The sequence below is a fragment of the Protopterus annectens genome, chromosome 8.part0 (genome assembly GCF_019279795.1).
Source record: "Protopterus annectens isolate FY-2018-M chromosome 8.part0, PAN1.0, whole genome shotgun sequence".
Lineage (NCBI taxonomy): Eukaryota > Metazoa > Chordata > Ceratodontiformes > Protopteridae > Protopterus > Protopterus annectens.
Genome location: NC_056741.1, coordinates 431,386,677 through 431,406,573, shown reverse-complemented (window position 1 = coordinate 431,406,573; position 19,897 = coordinate 431,386,677). Strand labels below are relative to the sequence as shown.

Below are 19,897 nucleotides of genomic sequence, written 5' to 3'. Positions count from 1 at the left end.
TTTATCCAAATTTAGCCTTCCTAGAGGGCACCTGGCATCTGGGGCAAGAAAAACTGAGGAAAATGGCGTCGGCTGATGCTTTTATACCCCAGACGCTCTGACGTCGGGGAAAGTGCAACATCAGCTGAGGCCAGACCCAGACTTTGGAATCCGGCCGACCGAAGGGCTGCCTGAGGCAGGACAACCCATATGTTATGACTGCAGATGCATACCTATCGGACATCTACATTTATGATAGGTACAAAACTGTACTTTTCTTTGTTGGAAAACTCTCTCTTGTCATCTTTGTATTTAGAACGAAGAAAAAACACCAACATTAAGGAACATACTTAAGACAACAAAGCTTTCTGGTCTACACTCTTTCTCAATGTTAATATAAAACACGTAAATTAAATCAATTTAAATAGGAGCAAGTTAAATCATATGACTGCAGCCAGCTACTCACAAGTATCACTTAAAACAACAAACACCTGCAACAACATATAAAATATAAAAAAAATGTATAAAAAATACAAACACACACACACACATATATATATATATATATATATATATATATATATATATATATATATATATATACACACACACACACACACACACACACACATATATATATATATATATATGTGCATATATATATATATATATATATATATATCTACACACACACACACACACACACACACATCAAAGTTTACTTTGTTGCAGTTTAACCAACACAGGTTTAATAGTCACAGCAGTATTGAGGCCAGGTTAATAATCTGCAAGAGAATAAGGAACATAGTTGGGTATTGAGATTAGGAGCTGATATTAAACCTGGCTTCAATACTGCTGTGACTGTTAAACCTGTGTTGGTTAAACTGCAATAAAGTAAACTTTGATTTTTGTGTGTGTAAATATTTGTATATATATATATGTATGTGTATGTATGTATATATATATATATATATATATATATATATATATGTATATATATATATATATATAGGTATATATATATGTATATGTATATATATATATATATAAAATGTGTGTGTATTTTTATATATTTTATATGTTGTTGGTGTTTGTTGTTTTAAGTGATACTCATGTGATTACTTGGCTGTAGTCACATGATGTAACTTGCTCCTATTTAAATTGAGTTAATTTATGTGTTTTATATTAACATTGAGAAAGGGTGTGGACCCGAAAGCTTTGTTGTCTTATTAAAGAAGTTTCTTAACGTTGGTCTTTTTTCTTCAGCCTATTGGAGTATTATTCCAGTTTTACAGCATCACCTTGGTCTGCTTTGTATATAAAATCTCAGAGCTTCCAGCCTTCATATGTAGGGAACGGTATGTAGTATTTCACAAGCATATATTTTATTTTATTCTGTTTGTTCAGTTAGGGGAATTGGCCACAGGACTCTCTCAGCCACAAATGAGGCACCAGAGAAAAATATAGAAAACAATGAACATGCCCCTTATTCTTATTTTTCATACCCATTAAACATGTATTACAGGTATATATATATATATATATATATATGTATGTATTGTTTTTCACTATTTTTCGGTTTGTATCCTTTAGCTAGTGTTCAAGTGACATATTAATGCTTACCATCACCTTGTCTTTGCTGCCATCTACTAGTTTGAAGGAGAGCTAGCAACTAATAATTGAGTAGATTATTACTTTTTATCTTTGAGTTTTTCTTTAAAACCTCTAAAAAGTTCTTACACATCTTCATCTGCTGGTACTTGCTGCTTCCTCTTCTTCAGATGCTTTGGTTTCTCCTGGTTGCTTTTGTCACTGATTGCCTTCCCAGTTGCTGAATCACCTTCAAAGCTTCTCGTGTATCCATGGAAGTCATTGGTTGCCCCATGAAATAAATTTGCAGTAGCTAGATACAATCTACATATTTATCCATTTGTCTTACAAGTCTTTTCCACCAGTATAAAGGCTGCTGTCTTTTTGTTCTTGCTACTTACATCTCAACCTCTTTGCGCAAAAAATCTGGACAAAGCCAAAAATAATGGGGGAACAATGTCCTGAAATATGGACAGCTTTTAAATATTGCACTTACAAACTTAGAAAGTTGATAGAATAGCAGGTTTTTCATTAGCGTACATTTTCTGAAGGGTATAAAGTGTGAAACTCAAATGCCCGTCATTGTTTAGTGACTTCAGTCCGCAGTGATTTGCCAGAAAACCCCAAATTTTGAAAGGAACAGACAAAAAATAGGCAAAAATCTGGACAGTTGAAAAGTATATTGCTGAATAATTTTTATCTGCAATGATCCTGAATTCCACACAACACAGCTCTTTTCCTAGATGTCCTTCAAGGATGCATCTGCAGTCATCACATATGGGTTGTCCTGCCTCAGGCAGCCCTTCGGTCGGGTTGTCCTGCCTCAGGCAGCCCTTCGGTCGGCCGGATTCCAAAGTCTGGGTCCGGCGTCGGCTGATGTCGACCCTTCCCCGACGTCAGAGCGTCTGGGGTATAAAAGCGTCTGCCGACGCCATCTTCCTCAGTCTTTCTTGCCGCGGTGCCCGAAGCAGAAGCAGTTCGCAAGTGCCGGTCGGCCAGCTCCTGTAATTCAGCTATCCGAAGACTTCAAAAGCTAAGTACCCCGTTGGGGACTCTTTCTTGCCTCAGCCGATGTCAGATAAAGTTAATAATTGTTTAACTTGTGGGAAACAAATACCTCATAAGGATTTCCACTCTTACTGTCTTCCCTGCTTAGGCCCAGACCACGATGTCTCGGCTTGTTCAGCCTGCGCTTCCTTCAACCGACGCACTCTTAGACGTCGGTCGGAGTTCGCAGAAGAGTTTTTGGGGCTAGTTTTTCATATAAAATGCCGTCGGAATCCCGACTTCACATTTAACTAAGAAACGGAAAGACAAGGACAGACACACGCGGCCCGCGGTTTCGGCTGAAACCACGGCTAGGCCTACCGCGAGTGTCTCGGTCTCGGCTGATACCGAGTCCTTGGATCTTCCGAACCCTGAAACAGTACAACTGACAGCCTCGGCCCCGGAGGCTCCTACCGAGTCGGTTACAGATTTGCCTTCAGAAACCGGTGTATTGGAATCTTCCAACACCATTCCTTTAGACAAAGCTACACCAGCACGTGGTGCAGCCAGGCCTCCTGCATCCATGTCCATTAAGGCCTTCACCAGGGCTAAAGCTGCTAAACATACTAAAGCCATGCCTCCCAGGGTTATTCCTCAGGGGCCCTCTTCTAGTTCACAGATTCTAACCTTAGCAGAGGACCTTATCTCTTTAATCAGGGGCTCTCAGCCCCATCCGGACAGGGGCTTCCAACCTCCTCTAGACAAAAGGCCCAGGGTAGATCCCCCTGATCCCCTTTCCTCTGAGGAGGCCTCTGATAGCTCGGATCACTCGGACTACCAGGAGGAGGCTTATTCGGCCTACGAGGATTCGGATGCAGAGGAATCTATCCCCTCAGCCTCCCCTCCTGAAGCGCTTTCCTTTGGGGAGACCCTTCATTCTATGAGAGAGCATTTCAAATGGCAGGGCCAGGAATATTCTGACTCTAGGAAAAGACTAAGAACTTTTCTTCATTTACCTCAGCATAGACCTTTGGCTATTCCTCCTGTTTTAAATGTCATTGATGATGTGTATTCTGATTCTAGTAGGACCCCTGATACTCTGCCTCCGGCCCCTGTTAAGCCCGATAGGTATTACAGGGTCCCGGATACACATAATTTTCCTTACAAGGCCCACTCTGCTGATCCTGAAACTATTTCACAGGGCCCTAAAGGGGTTGCAGCTGTTACTACTAGGAACCCACTCCCCTCTGCAAAGGAGTCCAGGGCATTAGAAAGATGGGGTAAAAAAGCGTATACTTCTGCCACTCTTGCTATGAGGGCATTAAATTGTCAATTTCATATGATACAGTACCAAGAGTATTTGTTAGAAGAAATGCATAAGAAACTGTCTTCTACTGAACCCCTTGACCGTAAATCCTTTCAGGATTTGGTACACAACTCCCAGCAGGTTAGCAACCATTTTTTGCAGTGTGGTTATGATGCATTAGAAGCTTCATGTAGGTCAGCAATGACAGGTGTTGTCATACGTAGGCATGCTTGGCTGAAGGAATAATCTCTTCCAGACCATGTTAAAGCTAAGCTTTTGGATGCTCCATTGGAAAAGCAAAAGTTATTTGGTTCCACTGCTCAAGAAGTCCTAAAGAAATTTGAGGAAAAGGCAAAATCTGTACAAACAGTTAAGGATTTTCTTCAAGTTCAACCGCCTCGATTCAGCAGAAATTGGCCTTCCAAGAATTGGTCCTTTCCAGACACAGAAAGGTTTCAAAGGGGCAGGAACAGGCGTGCCAGAGGTAGAGGGCAAGCTAGGGGCTCCTACAGAGGCTGTCAATGGCAATCTCCAATCCAGACAGGCAGTTCAGGATCTTCAACTGCTGTACAAGGACAAACTCAATGACTTTGCATTGATTCCACCAACCAGGGCTCAATTAGAAGCACCTTTGGGTGGAAAGCTTTCTTTATTCTCAAATAATTGGCACAACATTACAAGAGACAAATAGGCACTCCAAATAATAGACAACGGATACAGGTTCCATTTCCACACATTGCCAAAAAGAAAAGGCATGCCAGGTCTGCCACCAAATCAAAGGGCAGAGGCTTTGAAACAAATCTCAAACTTACTACAAATGAAAGCCATAGAAAAAGTTCCTCTTTCAGAACAAGGCCAAGGATTTTACTCCAGACTATTCCTTGTTCCAAGAAAAGAAGATCAATGGAGACCAATTCTCGACTTGTCCGCACTGAATACTTATCTCCTTGTGCCAAAATTCAAAATGCTGACTCTACAGCAACTCCTTCCCATGCTGGGCAAGGGGTCTTGGCTGGTGACTCTAGACCTCAAGGAGGCATACCTGCATGTCCCTATCAGACAAAGTTGCAGAAGACACCTCAGATTTCTTGCAGGGTCAGAGCATTATCAATTCTCAGCATTGCCTTTTGGCTTATCTACTGCGCCCAGAGTATTCGCGAAATGCCTGGCATCAGTAATAGCACACTGCAGACTTCAGGGGATTCAAATATACCCATATTTGGATGACTGCCTTATACAAGCGGGCAGCCAACAAACTTTGGTAAAGGACTTAAATTATGCCATCAATCTTCTGCAGGCCTTGGGATATACAGTCAACATGCACAAATCAAGACTTGTTCCATCCCAAAGAATAACCTTTCTGGGTGCGGATCTAGATACAACCACCCAAATGGCTTATCTCACAGAAGAAAAACAAAGACAACTACCGGATTACTTCAAAAATCTGACAAGACAAACTCAGCTGACTGCAAGGAAAATCCTGCAGGCCCTGGGTTACATGGCATCCTGTATCCTTTTGATTCCACAAGCAAGGCTACATATGAGAAAGCTACAGTGGTACCTAAGGAGTTTATGGACTCAGCAGTCACAGTTTAGAAATTTTAATCCCACTCATTCCATGCCTTCAAAAGGAATGTTTGTGGTGGGCTCAGGCCAGCCAGTCCAACAGGGGGTTGCCCTTCACAAAGCCAAAAACCTCCCAAACTATAACAACGGACGCTTCAGACCTAGGTTGGGGAGCGCACATGGAGGGCAGAGGTATCCAAGGACAGTGGTCATGAAAGGAGCTACGCATGCACATAAATCAAAAAGAAATGCTAGCAGTGATACATGCAATCGAGGCCTTCAAACTCTCTCTGCATCAAGGCCACCTACTAATAAGGACAGACAACACCACAGTTATGTGGTAAATAAACAAGCAAGGAGGTACCCATTCCTATCCTCTTTGCAGACTGGCAATGAATCTATGGGAACTTTCCTTGAAACTCAATATACAGCTACGAGCTCAGTTTGTGCCAGGGAAAGACAATACACTGGCGGACAGCTTAAGCAGAAATATCATGGAGGCGCACAAATGGATGCTGCACCCAGACATCTTCCTACAGATAACACAATCTTGGGGGAGGCCGGACATAGATCTGTTTGCATCCCCCCACAATCATCAACTGAAGAAATTCTGCTCAAGGACATACCACCCACAAGCGTGGAAAGTGGACGCCCTCTCTTTCAGCTGGAGAAATTTAACAGTGTATGCATTTCCACCTATTCCATTAATGACCAAGGTGCTACTGAAGATCAGGACAGAGCAGCCAAAAGTGATTCTGATAGCTCCGGACTGGCCAAGACAGCACTGGTACCCACTGCTAAGGAGCATGTCACGTACGAAACCATGGCCTCTGCCTCTATGGCCACTTTTACTGACACAGCACAGATACAAAACTCTACATTCCAACCTGAAAACCTTGCAACTAACAGCCTGGAGAATACCTTGACTCCTCCTCAGGATAAGCTATCCCAGAGAGTGAAGGATATTATTATGGAAGTTCGCCGCCCTTCCACAAGAAAGGCATATTCAGCAAAATGGAAAAATTTCTCATTTGGAACACCACAAAGGGCCTAGATGCGACAGTGATGAGCATGGCACATATCCTGGAATATTTGGCAGAAATGTTCCACAATGGTCTGTCTTACTCTTCTATTAAAATTCATGCTTCAGCAATTTCAGCAGAGTACAATACTGATCCACCTGTCCTCTCTCATCCTCTCCTAAGACAGTTTCTAAGAGGAATCAAAAACATCAAACCCCCTCGGAAACCACCTCTACCTGCTTGGGACCTTAACTTCGTGTTGGAAAAACTAACACTGCCTCCATTTGAACCAGTAGCATCTGCAGATCTACAGTACCGTTCATGGAAGACTGCCTTCCTTCTGGCCATAACATCAGCAAGAAGAGTTTCGGAGTTGGGGATTCTCTATTCTCAAACTATTCTCAAACTTTGTAGGTAAAATGTGGAACTCCCTACCGACCATGCTCACCTCAGAACCTTCACTCCTACAATTCAAAAAAAAGCTTAAACCCCATCTCAATACTCTCTGGCAATGTCCCTGTTCCAAACCTGATTAACCACTATCATTTACCCTTCTCTTACCTCACTATCCTTAACCGCTTTTTAACAAGGTGCCTCGCCTTTGTAACTGACCTATGTTTTTTTTTATATGCTGCTGTTATTTTTTTTCCCAAGATGTGATGTATCTTTATATTGTATTTAGAACTCAACTATCTTCCTTTTTTGCATTAACAATGTTCATATGTCTGTTATGTACCTGGAGCTTTTCTCCCCGGGCCTCCGCTGAAAATGGACATGTATCCAGTCGGACTCTCCCGGTTAACAAATGTAAAATAAATAAAATAAATAAATAAATAAGTTGCAGACCCTGATGGCAGTAAAGCCATTTATTATTTTTCATCAGGACAGAGTTTCATTGAGAACTAATCCCACATTTATGCCAAAGGTGGTATCCAAGGTTTTATTAAATCAAGCCATTCACCTGCCTACCTTCTTCCCAAATCCACAAAACAAAGGGGAGAAACTGCTGCACACCCTGGACATTCACAGACAGTTGCGCTATTACTTGGACAGAACTAAAGGTTTCAGAAAAGCTGACCAGCTGTTGGTAGCATATGCTGCTGGTACTCAAGGAAAAGCAATTTCCAAACAGACAATTTCAAAATGGATAGGAAATTGCATTCGCTTTTGTTACTTCTTTCATGGAAAGACTGTACCAGCTAACATTAGACCTCATTCTACGAGAGCCACAGCCACCTCCACAGCCTTCGTAAGAGTGGTGGCTACCAAGGACATTTTAGAAGCTGCCACATGGAGCTCCGTGCATACATTTGCCAAGCATTACAATTTACCTTTATGTTCCAGATCCAGAGCAGGCTTTGCTACGGCTGTCCTGCAGGGTATCTTAGCTACACCATCCTTTTCTTAGTTCCTCCACTCCCAAATTGGCTATGGTATTATACCCATATGTGATGACTGCAGATGCATCCTTGAAGGACATAGTACAGTTTTGTACCTGCCATAAATGTAGATGTCCGATAGGTATGCATCTGCAGTCAGGTTTACCCTCCCTCCTTCCCCTCTGTGGTATTTCTTGGGTACTTACCCCTCTATTAGCTAGCTGGGGGGATCTATTGTGGTGTATTTGTTTATATATATATATATATATATATATATATATATATATATATATATATATATATATATATATATTATTGCAAATGTTTGGATTTTATTGCATTTTTCCCAAATGTAACCTTCCTTAGAGGGCACCTGGCATCTGGGGCAAGAAAAACTGAGGAAGATGGCGTCGGCTGATGCTTTTATACCAGGCAGCTCTGGCGTCGGGAAGGCGACATCAGCCGACGCCGGACCCAGACTTTGGAATCCGGCCGACCGAAGGGCTGTCTGAGGCAGGACAACCCATATGTGATGACTGCAGATGCATACCTATCGGACATCTACATTTATGGTAGGTACAAAACTGTACTTTTCCAGAGTGCTTTCAGAATCCATTAAGAGCAAAATACTCAAAGTAAATGATAGATGTTATGTGATCCTATCTCGCCTACATTCTGTACTGATGGGCTCGGAGCCGATCCCTCTGCTCCGACTCGGCACGCTTATGCTATAGAGCGAGGCCTCTTATTGGCTGAGCTATCTTTATCCCAGGATGCACCACCACTAATCCCCCAGATCTCGTTTGCCGCTTACAAAGCTTAGACGTGGTCTCAACTTGGCTGGGCTAAGTACTATTTATTTAGGCTTTTTCCTGTCAGAAATTTGCTTGCTTTAAATCCAAAAGCTGTTTTAACAGCTATTGTTGTCATACGAGTGTGTATTGGTTAGTTTTGTAGAGAAATTCGTGTTTTTTCCTGTCAGGGAAGGTTTCCCGTTTTACTTAGAGGGGCCTTCCCCTGTTGCTTTACTTTTACTGTTTCTTAGTGGGTCAAGTGCCCGTTTAAGTTAGAGGGTCTTGACTCTCTCTGTCTTGCTGTGTGTTTTTTCGTCACTGTTCTGTAAAAAAAAAAAAAAAAAAAAAAAAAAAAAACTTTTTATATTGAACGATTTAGTTCTTGTATTTCTCTTTATACAGGTATGTCCAAAGAGCATAGACCCTCCGGGTTTAAAAAGTGCACGAGGTGTGGTTATAAAATGTCCATAACGGACGACCACTCCTTGTGCGTCTATTGCTTAGGCGCCAAGCACCTACAAGAATCTTGTAGCATGTGTCACGCCTTTTCGTCAAGAGTCCTCCAGGAGAGGAAAAACAAATTAATCCTGAAGGGATTAATTAAGCCATCCTTCGAGGAGGCTTTATCTTCCTCTCCTTCTCCTTCAAAAAAGAAGAAAGCGTCGGCTCCGACCAGTCGGAACCGACTGCTAAAAAAATCTAAGCAGACTTCTCCATCGGCTCCACAGACTTCGGAGCCGAGGGCGGAATGGTCTGCCTCGATGCCTCCAGCCTCGACCCCTCTGGTTTCGGAGCCGAGGACTGGGGCATCGAGAGGCGGGTCACCTTTATCGGCTCCACTGATATTGGAGCCAATAATGGTTACCGGCTCAGACTCTTCCCCCTCGGAGCCGAAGTCCTTATCGGCACCGAAGGAAATTGTCTTGAGATCTCCCTCGGAGCCGATAGTGGTAGAGTCCATTCGGAGCCGGTCCCAGAGTCCTTCGGAGCCGATGGAGAAATCGGTTCGGGCCCGATCGGTATCCTCTAGATCATCCAAGATGTCTGATTCGGACATCGACAGGGTGCTTCTAAGACTCTTCCAGTCTCCGGTGTTCCAAAAGCTAGTTTCGGCTCCAGCCCATTCGGCTCTGGAGCCGATGGTCCACTTCCCTACTATGGTTCCTCCTCCAACAGCTTCGGCACCGTTGGAGCCGGTGCTGGTGGAACCGGTGGAGGTTTTAGGGTCGGGCCCGACCCTTGCTCCAACTCCGACTCTTGGGTCGGAGTTCAGTACACGGACTTCTTCCGTCTGCCCTGGGGGGGAGGCTTCGGGATTGATGTTTTCGGTCCCAAGTCTCCCTCTTGGTGCGTCGGCGGCGGGAGTGACGTCCACTGTCGTGGCCATGGAGGTGGGACCCTCCCAGGATTCTGGTGGTCCCGCCTTCAGGGCTATGAGGAGTGCGTTAGCCAAATCTTCCTTGGCTACCTCCACGGTTTCCCCAGCTCCTTCTCTGCATACCGAGACTGGGTCTTTGGCAGTCCCCCTGTCCTTAGACAGCGGAGCCCCGGGGCCTGAGGTTACCCCCACTGGGGTTTCTCCCCCTCCTGGAGGTCCTTCTGAAGCCTCTTCGGAAGAACCCCCCAGGAAGAGATCGTGCAAGAGGAAACACGTTGACTCCCCTGATGAGTCTCTTACATCAGACACTGATCTCGATGATGCAGAGGGGTCCCCTAAGTCGTCCTCGGATGATGTCTCCTTTGCAGACATCCTGGAGGCCCTAAAACAACGAGGCGTCTGGCAGTCCAAACCTCCCTCTGCTGATGAGTCGGTGTTCCTGAAGGCCTTCGGGGCTCAGCCCTCCGCCTCCTGGGTGTCTCCGCCCTTCGATGAGCTCTTGGATTTGATCTGTCGAAGGGCGTGGGAACACCCAGACTCTGTGGAACCGGTGCCTGCTCGTCCGAATAAGTTCCTCTCGGCACCCCCTGAAAAAGAGTTTCTGGCTAAAGGTGTGGCTGTAGCTGCTTTGGTGGTGACATCTGCTACCCAGCAAGATGTAGCAGAGGCTTCGACGTCCGGCCATCCTCCTAATAAGGAGTCTAGGAGCATGGATCGATGCAGGCGCACCCTGAGTTCAGCGGCCTTTACATTGAGGTCCTTGAACTACCTTACGCACTTTACCAGATTTCAGAGGGATCTGATTAAAGAACTATCCGATACCCTCTTGGGTAACCTGCCTGAGGAGCTGGCCCAGATGGTTGGCTCTCAGCTGGCTACAATGTCGTCCATCTCAAACTCGTCCATGAGGCTCATTTCTTATGCGGCCGAAGGGGCAAGTAGAGCGGCAGGTACAGGCATTGCTCTACGGAGACAAGCCTGGCTCCGCCTGTGTCATTTCGCGGAGGCCTTTAAGTCTTCCTTTGCCGACGCCCCCTTTGATGGGTCCTCCCTGTTTGGACCCAAGGTAAAGGACACACTGACCCGCTGTGAACAGGAGGGTAAGACTCTGACTGCCGTAGGGGCACGATTTTCCACTCCCTTTTCGGCCTTATCCCAAGGCTAAAAGAGGAGGGAAAATGTGGTTCTGTAGATCTCAGAAGCCTTACCCCTCTCAGCAGGAGGATTCCCCTTCCAGAGGCAGGGAGGGGAAATTCTTCGAAGGCTGTCCCAGAGGCGGCAGAGGCCCTCGCAACACTGGAGACCGCGAGTCCTTTCATGGCTCTTCAACCTTTCACAGTCCCTGAGGGATTGCCCGGCTGTGCAGCTCCGGAGCCAGTCGGGGGTCGTTTCTCGAAGCACCTAAAAGCCTGGGAAGGTATCACTCAGGACCGATGGGTGCTTCGAATTATCGCCGGAGGTTACTCCATCCCATTCTCTCATCCCCCCCCTCAGTCCAAAAAAATCCCGGACCCGCCACCCAGTCAGCGGGATACTGCAGCCTCAGAAGTTTCAAAGCTGCTGCAAAAAGGAGTCATCCAACCGGTCCCCGCAGACCAGATCGGATTAGGGACTTACTCAAGATTCTTTTTGGTGCCAAAAAAGACCGGGGACTTGAGGCCCATTTTGGACCTCAGCATCCTAAACCGTTCAGTCAGAAAGTCCAAGTTCCGAATGGTCACCCTACAAACCATTCTCCCATTGCTGGAGAAGGGTGTTTGGATGTGCTCCATAGATCTCAAGGACGCTTATTACCATATCATGGTACATCAAGCGTCCAGGAGACATCTGCGCTTCAGCCTAGGAGGCAGTCATTTTCAGTTCCGCGCTGCCCTTTGGTCTCACCACAGCCCCCAGGGTGTTCACCAAGTGTTTGGCAGTTGTGACTGCTCACCTGAGAAGTCTAGGATTCCAGGTGTTTCCGTATCTAGACGACTGGCTCCTAACTGCCACCTCCAGGCATCTACTACTGCAGAGCCTTCAAGCCACTATATCACTGGGCAGTTCCTTGGAATCACCTTCAATTGGCCAAAGTTTGTGTTGCTGCCATCTCAGCGAATAAGATTCATAGGGTAGAGATAGACTCAAACCGAATGTGGGTCTATCTACCTACAGACAGAATACAAACCATACAGACTCAAGTTCGAGCCTTACTTCCCAGGTCCAAAGCTCCAGCCAGGATGGTCCTGCAGCTATTGGGATCCATGTCCGACACGGTTCTTCTAGTCCCCTTGGCAAGGTTGCACATGAGAATTCTCCAGTGGCTTCTTTCAGCTCAGTGGTCCTTTCAGGAACTCCCTCTCAGTCACCTCATATGGATCACGGAATCTTGCAAACGGGACCTTCGCTGGTGGCTAGTGCCCTCCAATTTGGATCAGGGACGACCCTTTGTTCTACCTCCGGCGGCCACTTTGACCACGGATGCCTCCCAGATTGGGGGGGGGGGGGCATTCCCTGGGCAGGTCAGTCCAAGGCAAATGGCACCCGGAAGAGACTTTACTTCATATCAACATCTTAGAAATGAGGGCAGTACTTCTGTCCCTTCAAGCCCTTCACAATTATCTCCCTCAGGGCGTAATTGCTGTTCACTCAGACAACATGTCAGTTGTCTGGTACCTGAACAAACAGGGAGGGACTAGATCCTATCCTCTTTGCAGAGAAGCCATGAGAGTTTGGGAATGGGCAGTCTTGACCAAACGCTTCCTAGTGGCTACTCACATACCGGGCAAGTCCAATGTGATAGCCGACAGATTGAGCAGAACCATCCTCTCTCCTCACGAATGGTCTCTGAATATGACAGTTGCAAGTCAGATTTTCAGCAAATGGGGAGTTCCGTGTTGCGACCTCTTCGCGACTCCTCTGAATGCAAAGAATTCTTCTCCCTAACCCCGGCTCCGAGGAAGAGCCCCATGGACGCACTAGTCCGTCCTTGGCCCACCGGCTTGCTTTATGCCTTCCCTCCAGTTCCTCTCCTTCCCAGGGTGATTCAAAAGGCATCCCTCTTGGGGAGCAAAATGATCTTAATTGCTCCTTACTGGCCTCGTCAAGTATGGTTTCCCTACCTTCGGAAATATGCTCTGGAAGGTCCATGGTTCCTGGATCAGATCCCAGATCTTTTGGTTCATCAGTCGGGACTATTCCACCAGTCCCTGCACACCTTAAAATTGACTGCTTGGCTCCTCCTCTTCCGACTATGGTCAGGAGTCATACATTGGATCCAGAGGTTGTACACATATTATCTTCGGCCCATAAGTCTGCTACAAAGAAACTGTATTCTAGCAAATGGAAAAGATTTGCTATTTGGGTTCAACTCCGGGGCCTGGACCCTATCTCTATTCCCGTGGCAGAAGTACTAAAATTTTTAACTTCTCTTTTCAATCAAGGCTCTTCAGTCTCTACCATCAAGGTCCAATTGGCAGCGATTTCCAATTTTCACGAATCCATAGACCCACCTTTATTGAGCAACAGATTGTGTAAGACCTTCTTGAAAGGTGCTGCTCTATTAAGACCTCCGATTTCTCATCCTGCACCTCCATGGGATCTCGATATAGTGTTACGCGCCTTGACTTCCTTCCCCTTTGAACCGGCGGCTACATGTGATCTAAAGTTTCTATCATGGAAGACAGCTTTTCTGGTGGCAATTACTTCTGCCAGAAGAGTTTCAGAGCTTCAAGCTTTGTCAGTAAAACCCCGTGCTTGGTTTTTCACAAAGACAGAGTATCCCTCAGGCCAAATCCTTCCTTTGTCCCTAAAGTTTGTCCCAGTTTCTGCTTACAACAATCATTAGAACTTCCAGTTTTTTTTCCAAAATATTCTAACAAAGCGGAATTCATATTCCACACACTAGATGTCCACAGGCAGTTGCGTTTTTATTTAGACAGGACCAAACAAACTAGAAAAACAGATCAGTTGTTTGTATCCTTTGCAGACAATAAATTGGGCAAAGCTGTCACAAAGGTCACTATTGCCAAATGGATCAGGGACTGTATTACTCAAGCTTATTCCTATTCTAACAAAGAGCTTACCACCTCTGTCAAAGCTCATTCTACAAGGGCTGTGGCTACTTCGATAGCATTTCATTCTAAGCTTGCCATTAGTGACATTTGTGCTGCAGCTACATGGTCTTCCCCGCACACTTTTATTTCCCACTACAAATTGGATGTGGCATCTAGAGGGCGAGCTTCATTTGGTTCCACAGTGCTCAGGAGTGTTTTCCAATGAGCCACCCAGGATTTAGGTGCTAGGGACGCTGTCCCATCAGTACAGAATGTAGGCGAGATAGGATCACATAACATCTTTTAGTTATGTACTTACCATAACTTTAGATGTTTGGGATCCATCTCGCCTACATTCCTAATAACCCACCCTCCTTCCCCCTTCCTTGGAGATCAGAGGATATCAGAAGGTCCGAATCCTGTTGTTTCATCTTGAAACATCTAACAATGTTATATAAACAAGTTGTGCATGTGTGCATGAATGCGGACAAACAATATCTGGGGAATTAGTGGTGGTGCATCCTGGGATAAAGATAGCTCAGCCAATAAGAGGCCTCGCTCTATAGCATAAACGTGCCGAGTTGGAGCCGAGGGATCGGCTCCGAGCCCATCAGTACAGAATGTAGGCGAGATGGATCCCAAACATCTAAAGTTATGGTAAGTAGATAACTAAAAGTTATTCTCTGTTCGTGGGGGAGTTGTCATGCCATCTGCTGTGCAATAGACTGTTTATGTTCTACAGTTATTTTCCTCAATGCCATCCTACTTCAATACTGATTTGACACGTTGAATACTATCTCATTCCTACAATGATTCTAGGATATCTAGCAGTCTGATGCTTTTTTCTTCTAGCACAGTCTTTGTAGTTCTTCTGTTCTTGTTAAATTCCAGCCCAACTTCATTGGCCACTATTTGCTATTTTATTCATTTAAAAATTAGAGTCTTTAATAAATGGCTATTTCCACCAACTTAAACCTTTCATCATCCTTCATATAATTCTACAAGGTTTGCTTCATTCCTTTTATTTGCAAGATTATATGTAGAGGTACTTTGTAATCGCTGCCAGAGACTGAGGAATTCATTTTGCCAGATGTCTCATCCCTGTTGCTGCTTTTAACTCCTGCTACCACCTGTCACAGTTGCTTAACAAAGCTTTTTTTTCCAACTGTGGTAAGCTGGTTTTAGGCATAAAGAGTGTCTTTGTTTCAGTTCCCATCCTAACCTTAACTTTTGACTGAAAATGGGCAAGTTAAAGTTATTAATTAGTTAAATAAAATAGAAAGTTATAGAATAAAGGGTTTCCCTGCCATTGTAAGGATCACCATACCGAAGTACTCTACCTATCAGCTATTTCTGCCCTCTTCCCTCTGGCTTCATCAGTTTCAGGTAAAACGTCACTTATATTGGTTTTGAAAGTGGACTGTCCACCTAGGCAATACCCTCTGCAGCCTGGGATCTTAACCTTCTTGGGGAAAAGTTTACCTCTTTGTGAACCTTCTAGTAAAGCTAATGTAAAATGCTCATCATGGAAGAGCCTGTTTTCATTGTTACACCAGCCAAAAAGATGTCTGAAATGCAGGCATTTATGTGCAGAGACCCTTGTACTGCATTTTAGTGACAGCTTATCCTAGACGTTTTAAGCCTTAACTGGACTCAGGACGGTCTCTGAATCAGTCAGTTTGTCAGGTTATACTTATCATAGTCCTGAAAATAGCACAAGGAAAACCTTCCACACCATGGATGTGCATTGAAGACTGAGGCATCATACTAACTGAATCAAGGACATCAGGCAAAGAAGTAACGGTTGTTTGTGTCCTTCACACCAGGCAAATGTGACTGACCTGTATCCAAGCAGATAGTATCCAAATGATTCTAATAGCATAATTTTGTGATGGGTATAAGAAGACAGCGTCTGGGTAGGTTAGCATGCATTGTAATGCAGAAACTGCTACCACTAGGGCCTTAAAGAACTTCTCTGCTAAAATCATTTGTGAAGCTACCACTTCCATCCTTAGATTTTCCAAGCATTACAGGCTAAATGCCGAATCTCAAAGTTAGGTTGGTTTTGTCACTGGAGTTTTGCAAGGCATGCTGTAAACTTCTAGCCATATCTCAAGGTCAAAACCCCACACTGCTTAATTATCTGTCATTTCTAATATGAATACTTTGCAGCAGTGATCCCTATAATGGATATGATAGTTCTATAAGGAGGCCTGCCATTATTAATTGTTCAAATAGAAGGATGATTTGCTGCAGTGGTGGTTACAGCTTTCTTTCCACCCAGTCCTTTTTTATCCACTGTTTTTATTTATGGTAGGGTAGTCATTTGCAGTAGCCCTCACTATTTTGTATAGGGAATATTTTTATGCATTCCATGGTTTGTTGGTTAAGTTTATTCAAGTTAGAGTTTAAATGAAAGCTTAGCTCTACCTTTAGTTAGTGATTTGTCTGTGTTCATACCTGTATTGAGGCATTTAAGTGCCACAGTACATTCCGTCTTTCAGCCTTTATGTATTAATGCCAATAAAAAAACCTTCATAAACATCTTAAACCACGGGTGAAATAAATTATCATATTTGTGTGTGATCATAGTGCAGAAATGGTGTGCAGATCCTTCCATAGACTTTAATGGAACTAATAAAATTAGTTGTTAAAAAAATTGGATCCCTTTATAGAATAAAACCCTTCCTTTCACCTGAAGCAAGGACCACCTTAGCCAGATCACACCTAATCTCTAGCCTTCTATATGCTTCCCCCATATACACTAATCTCTCCAAAAACAACCTCAATAAACTAGCAACATCTTTCCATAATATTGCTTGATTTGCCACAGGATCCCCTTACAAAACCCACCACTGTCTGAACCTAAGAAATCTAGGATGGTTGGAATTTCAGAACCTACTTACACTGCAACAACTCATAATAGCTCATAAGATCCTATACCAACCAACCAAAACACCTGTACTCTCTAGCCTCATCTTACCATACAATAACCTGAAACATTTACGCTCTTCCAACAAACTATGGATAAATATAACCAAACCCAATAATTCTGCAGGTGACTGTCTCTTTTCCAACTCAGTTGGCAAAATATGGAATAAACTTCCCTCAGAAATCCTTTCTTTGTCCTCTCTTCCGCTTTTTAAAACATGGCTAAAAATTAATCTCAACAAACACTGGCTATGCTCTTGCACTAACCCTGATTAACTCTTTTCCCACCTCCCTACCTTTTCTTCTGCCAAACTTCCATTAATCTATCCCTCTCTGTAACATTGATAGCTCTACCTCTATTACATTTGAGGCTTATGTATTTCACTGTGTGTTGAAAAAAAAAAATGTTTTTCCCACTTTATATGATTGGTGTATTTTCTATGTATTTGACTATTTTCATGTACTACCTCTATTCAATTGCCCTGTTTTTAGCATTAATGATGCTGTACCTATCTTTGTCTATTGTACTTAACTTTCTGGAGCTTTTCTCCCCGGGCCTCTACTGAAAATGGACATATATCCAGCTAGACTAGCCCCAGTCATCAAATGTAAAATAAAAAATAAATAAATAATGGATGTGTCCGGGTGCATATGGTGGTGTTTGTTAGTCTAAGAAAGTATCGCCATCCTCCTCCTATGATGCTGTCACTCTGGTTAAAGTTTACCAAGTTTTGGTGGTGAAAGCATGGGGAAGATACGGTTTTGAAAAGGATTTTAGTAAAAACTGGACCGATTATATATTTGGATGATAGGTACCACATTGCCTTTTTGTGATATATGCAACTCCTGTCATGATGCAAAAGGTAAGTTAGAAAGGTAACCTACAAACATTTTAATTAGTTCATATCTCTGTAAAGCATGACATAAACCATTGTTATAGTGAAGAAGTTTTAATGTGATTTTTCTGATTTTGTACCTAGTTCAACTACATGCACGAGTGTTTTGAAAGAGTATTTTGTGAATTAAAGTGGAGGAAAGAGGTAAGTGGCTAAATGAAACTAATTGCAAGTGTATTGTATTTATGACTGTTTTCTGAAAATACTGTTATAAAGGTACAGCATTTAAGTTGTCATAGAATAAAAAAAAAACATTGTTAAAAAAAATTAAATATATATATATATATATATATATATATATATATATATATAGGTTTAGGTTGGTACTAGGCTATCCATAACAATTTCCTGGCTATTTCATCCCATAATATTTACTTCCCTGTACCCTTGTCTAGCAGAGCGACTGATGTGATCCCCGGGATGAATTTCCTATCACCCATCCAATCAAGGTTCCTTTTGAAGAGGGCCAAAGAGGCGCTCTGCTTCACATGTATGGGCAGTCTATTCCACAGTCTGGGGTGTCTCTGGGTCATGATCCGTTCCCTCTAGCATGTTTTGTTCATTGTGATGACAAGGTTCATAGGTAGGTACTAGGCTATTGGCCCTAGGGCCTATATAAGCCTAGCCAAATGGTACCCTGGCTTTTGACGCCCAAGAAAATTATTTTCCTGTATCCCTGTCAAGCAGAGCCACAGAAGTGATCCCCAGGGTGAATTTCCTATCTCCCATCCAATCATCAAGATTTTTCTTGAGTGCTAATAAGGAGCTTTGTTTGATATAGATAGGTAGTTTGTTCCAGGGTATGGGAGGTCTCTGGGACAGGAATCTATCCCTCCAGCATGTTCTGTTTATTGTGGTGACAGGGTTTAGGTCCCTAGAGCATGTAGTTCGGAGGGATTGGGATTTCTTTAAGTGGAGCATGTCCAACAGCTTTGGGTTTAACATAGCTTTGTCTGTTAGGCAGAGTTCGCCTTTGAGTAGGCGATATGCGACAGAGTAAGCTGGAGTTTTTTGAGACGGTCTGCGTAGGGCATCTGTTTGAGGCCAGTAATCCTCTTTATGAGGTATTTCTGCGGCTTTTCCAGTTGTAGATGCCTTGTGAGGTACATACCAAAAGGGGTGTTGCACTCTATAATGAGTCTGAGTGATGAGCAGAGGGGAACAATGACCTTTTTTTTTCCTGGATTGGAAATGTTTTGTGATGAGGTGTGCCACGTAGAAGGATTTCCTGACTACTGTGGCGATGTGATTATCAAAGGAGAGACTACTGTCCACCGGTGCCCCAAGGTCTCTCATCACACTTTCCGTGTTAAGTAGACTACCGCCTATGTGGTAGTTCATGGGTACAGAATTTTTACCAAAAGGGATGACAGTGCACTTTTTGTCATTGAGCTTGTGGCCATGGCTCTGACACCAGGCATCTGTCTCAGTGAGGTCCTTTTGTAGGATGTCCACATCGTTAGGCGTTTTGATTATGGCTCCTAGTTTGCAGTCATCCGTGAACTTTGTTATCCAAAGACCTTCTGTATTAGCCTGTACTTCAGAGAAGTAGATACCAAAGAGGAGAGGACCCAGGACTGAACCCTGTGGTACTCGACTTATCACTGGCCTAAAGTTGGATTTAGAGTCTGCTACTTTCACAGTGTGGGTTCTGTCAGTGAGCCAGTTGGCAACCCATTTTGTGACATGGAGATTTATACCTAGTTTAGTGAGTTTATCTATAATTCCAGAGTGGGGGATGGTGTTGAAAGCCTTGGCAAGATCTAGATAGGCTGTGTGAACCACCTTACCCTCATCTATGGCTTTGGTGACCGCTTCAAAGAAGTCTGTCAGGTTTAGGAGACATGATTTGCCTTTTACAAACCCGAACTGGGTAGGGTCCAGAGTTTGGCGATTACCAATGTAATTCTTCATAAGTTCCATGATGATATGTTCCATAGCCTTGCAGATCAGGCTCGTCAGGATAATGGGACGGTAGTTCCCAGGGTCCCTGGTAGCTCCCCCTTTGTGGAGTGGGATAACCGTTGCTGTGCGC

At 43.9% G+C, this 19,897-nt stretch overlaps 1 protein-coding gene across 1 annotated transcript in view; it reads left to right on the top strand.

Moving 5' to 3' along the window:
* The window catches only part of SNX27 (sorting nexin 27), a 2,194,393-nt gene that overhangs the window by 1,721,017 nt on the left and 453,479 nt on the right, over window positions 1–19,897 (top strand). Inside the window, exon 10 of the mRNA XM_044079208.1 lies at window positions 17,947–18,006. Coding sequence (XP_043935143.1) covers window positions 17,947–18,006 — 60 coding nt within the window. The remainder of the gene's footprint in view (window positions 1–17,946; window positions 18,007–19,897) is intronic.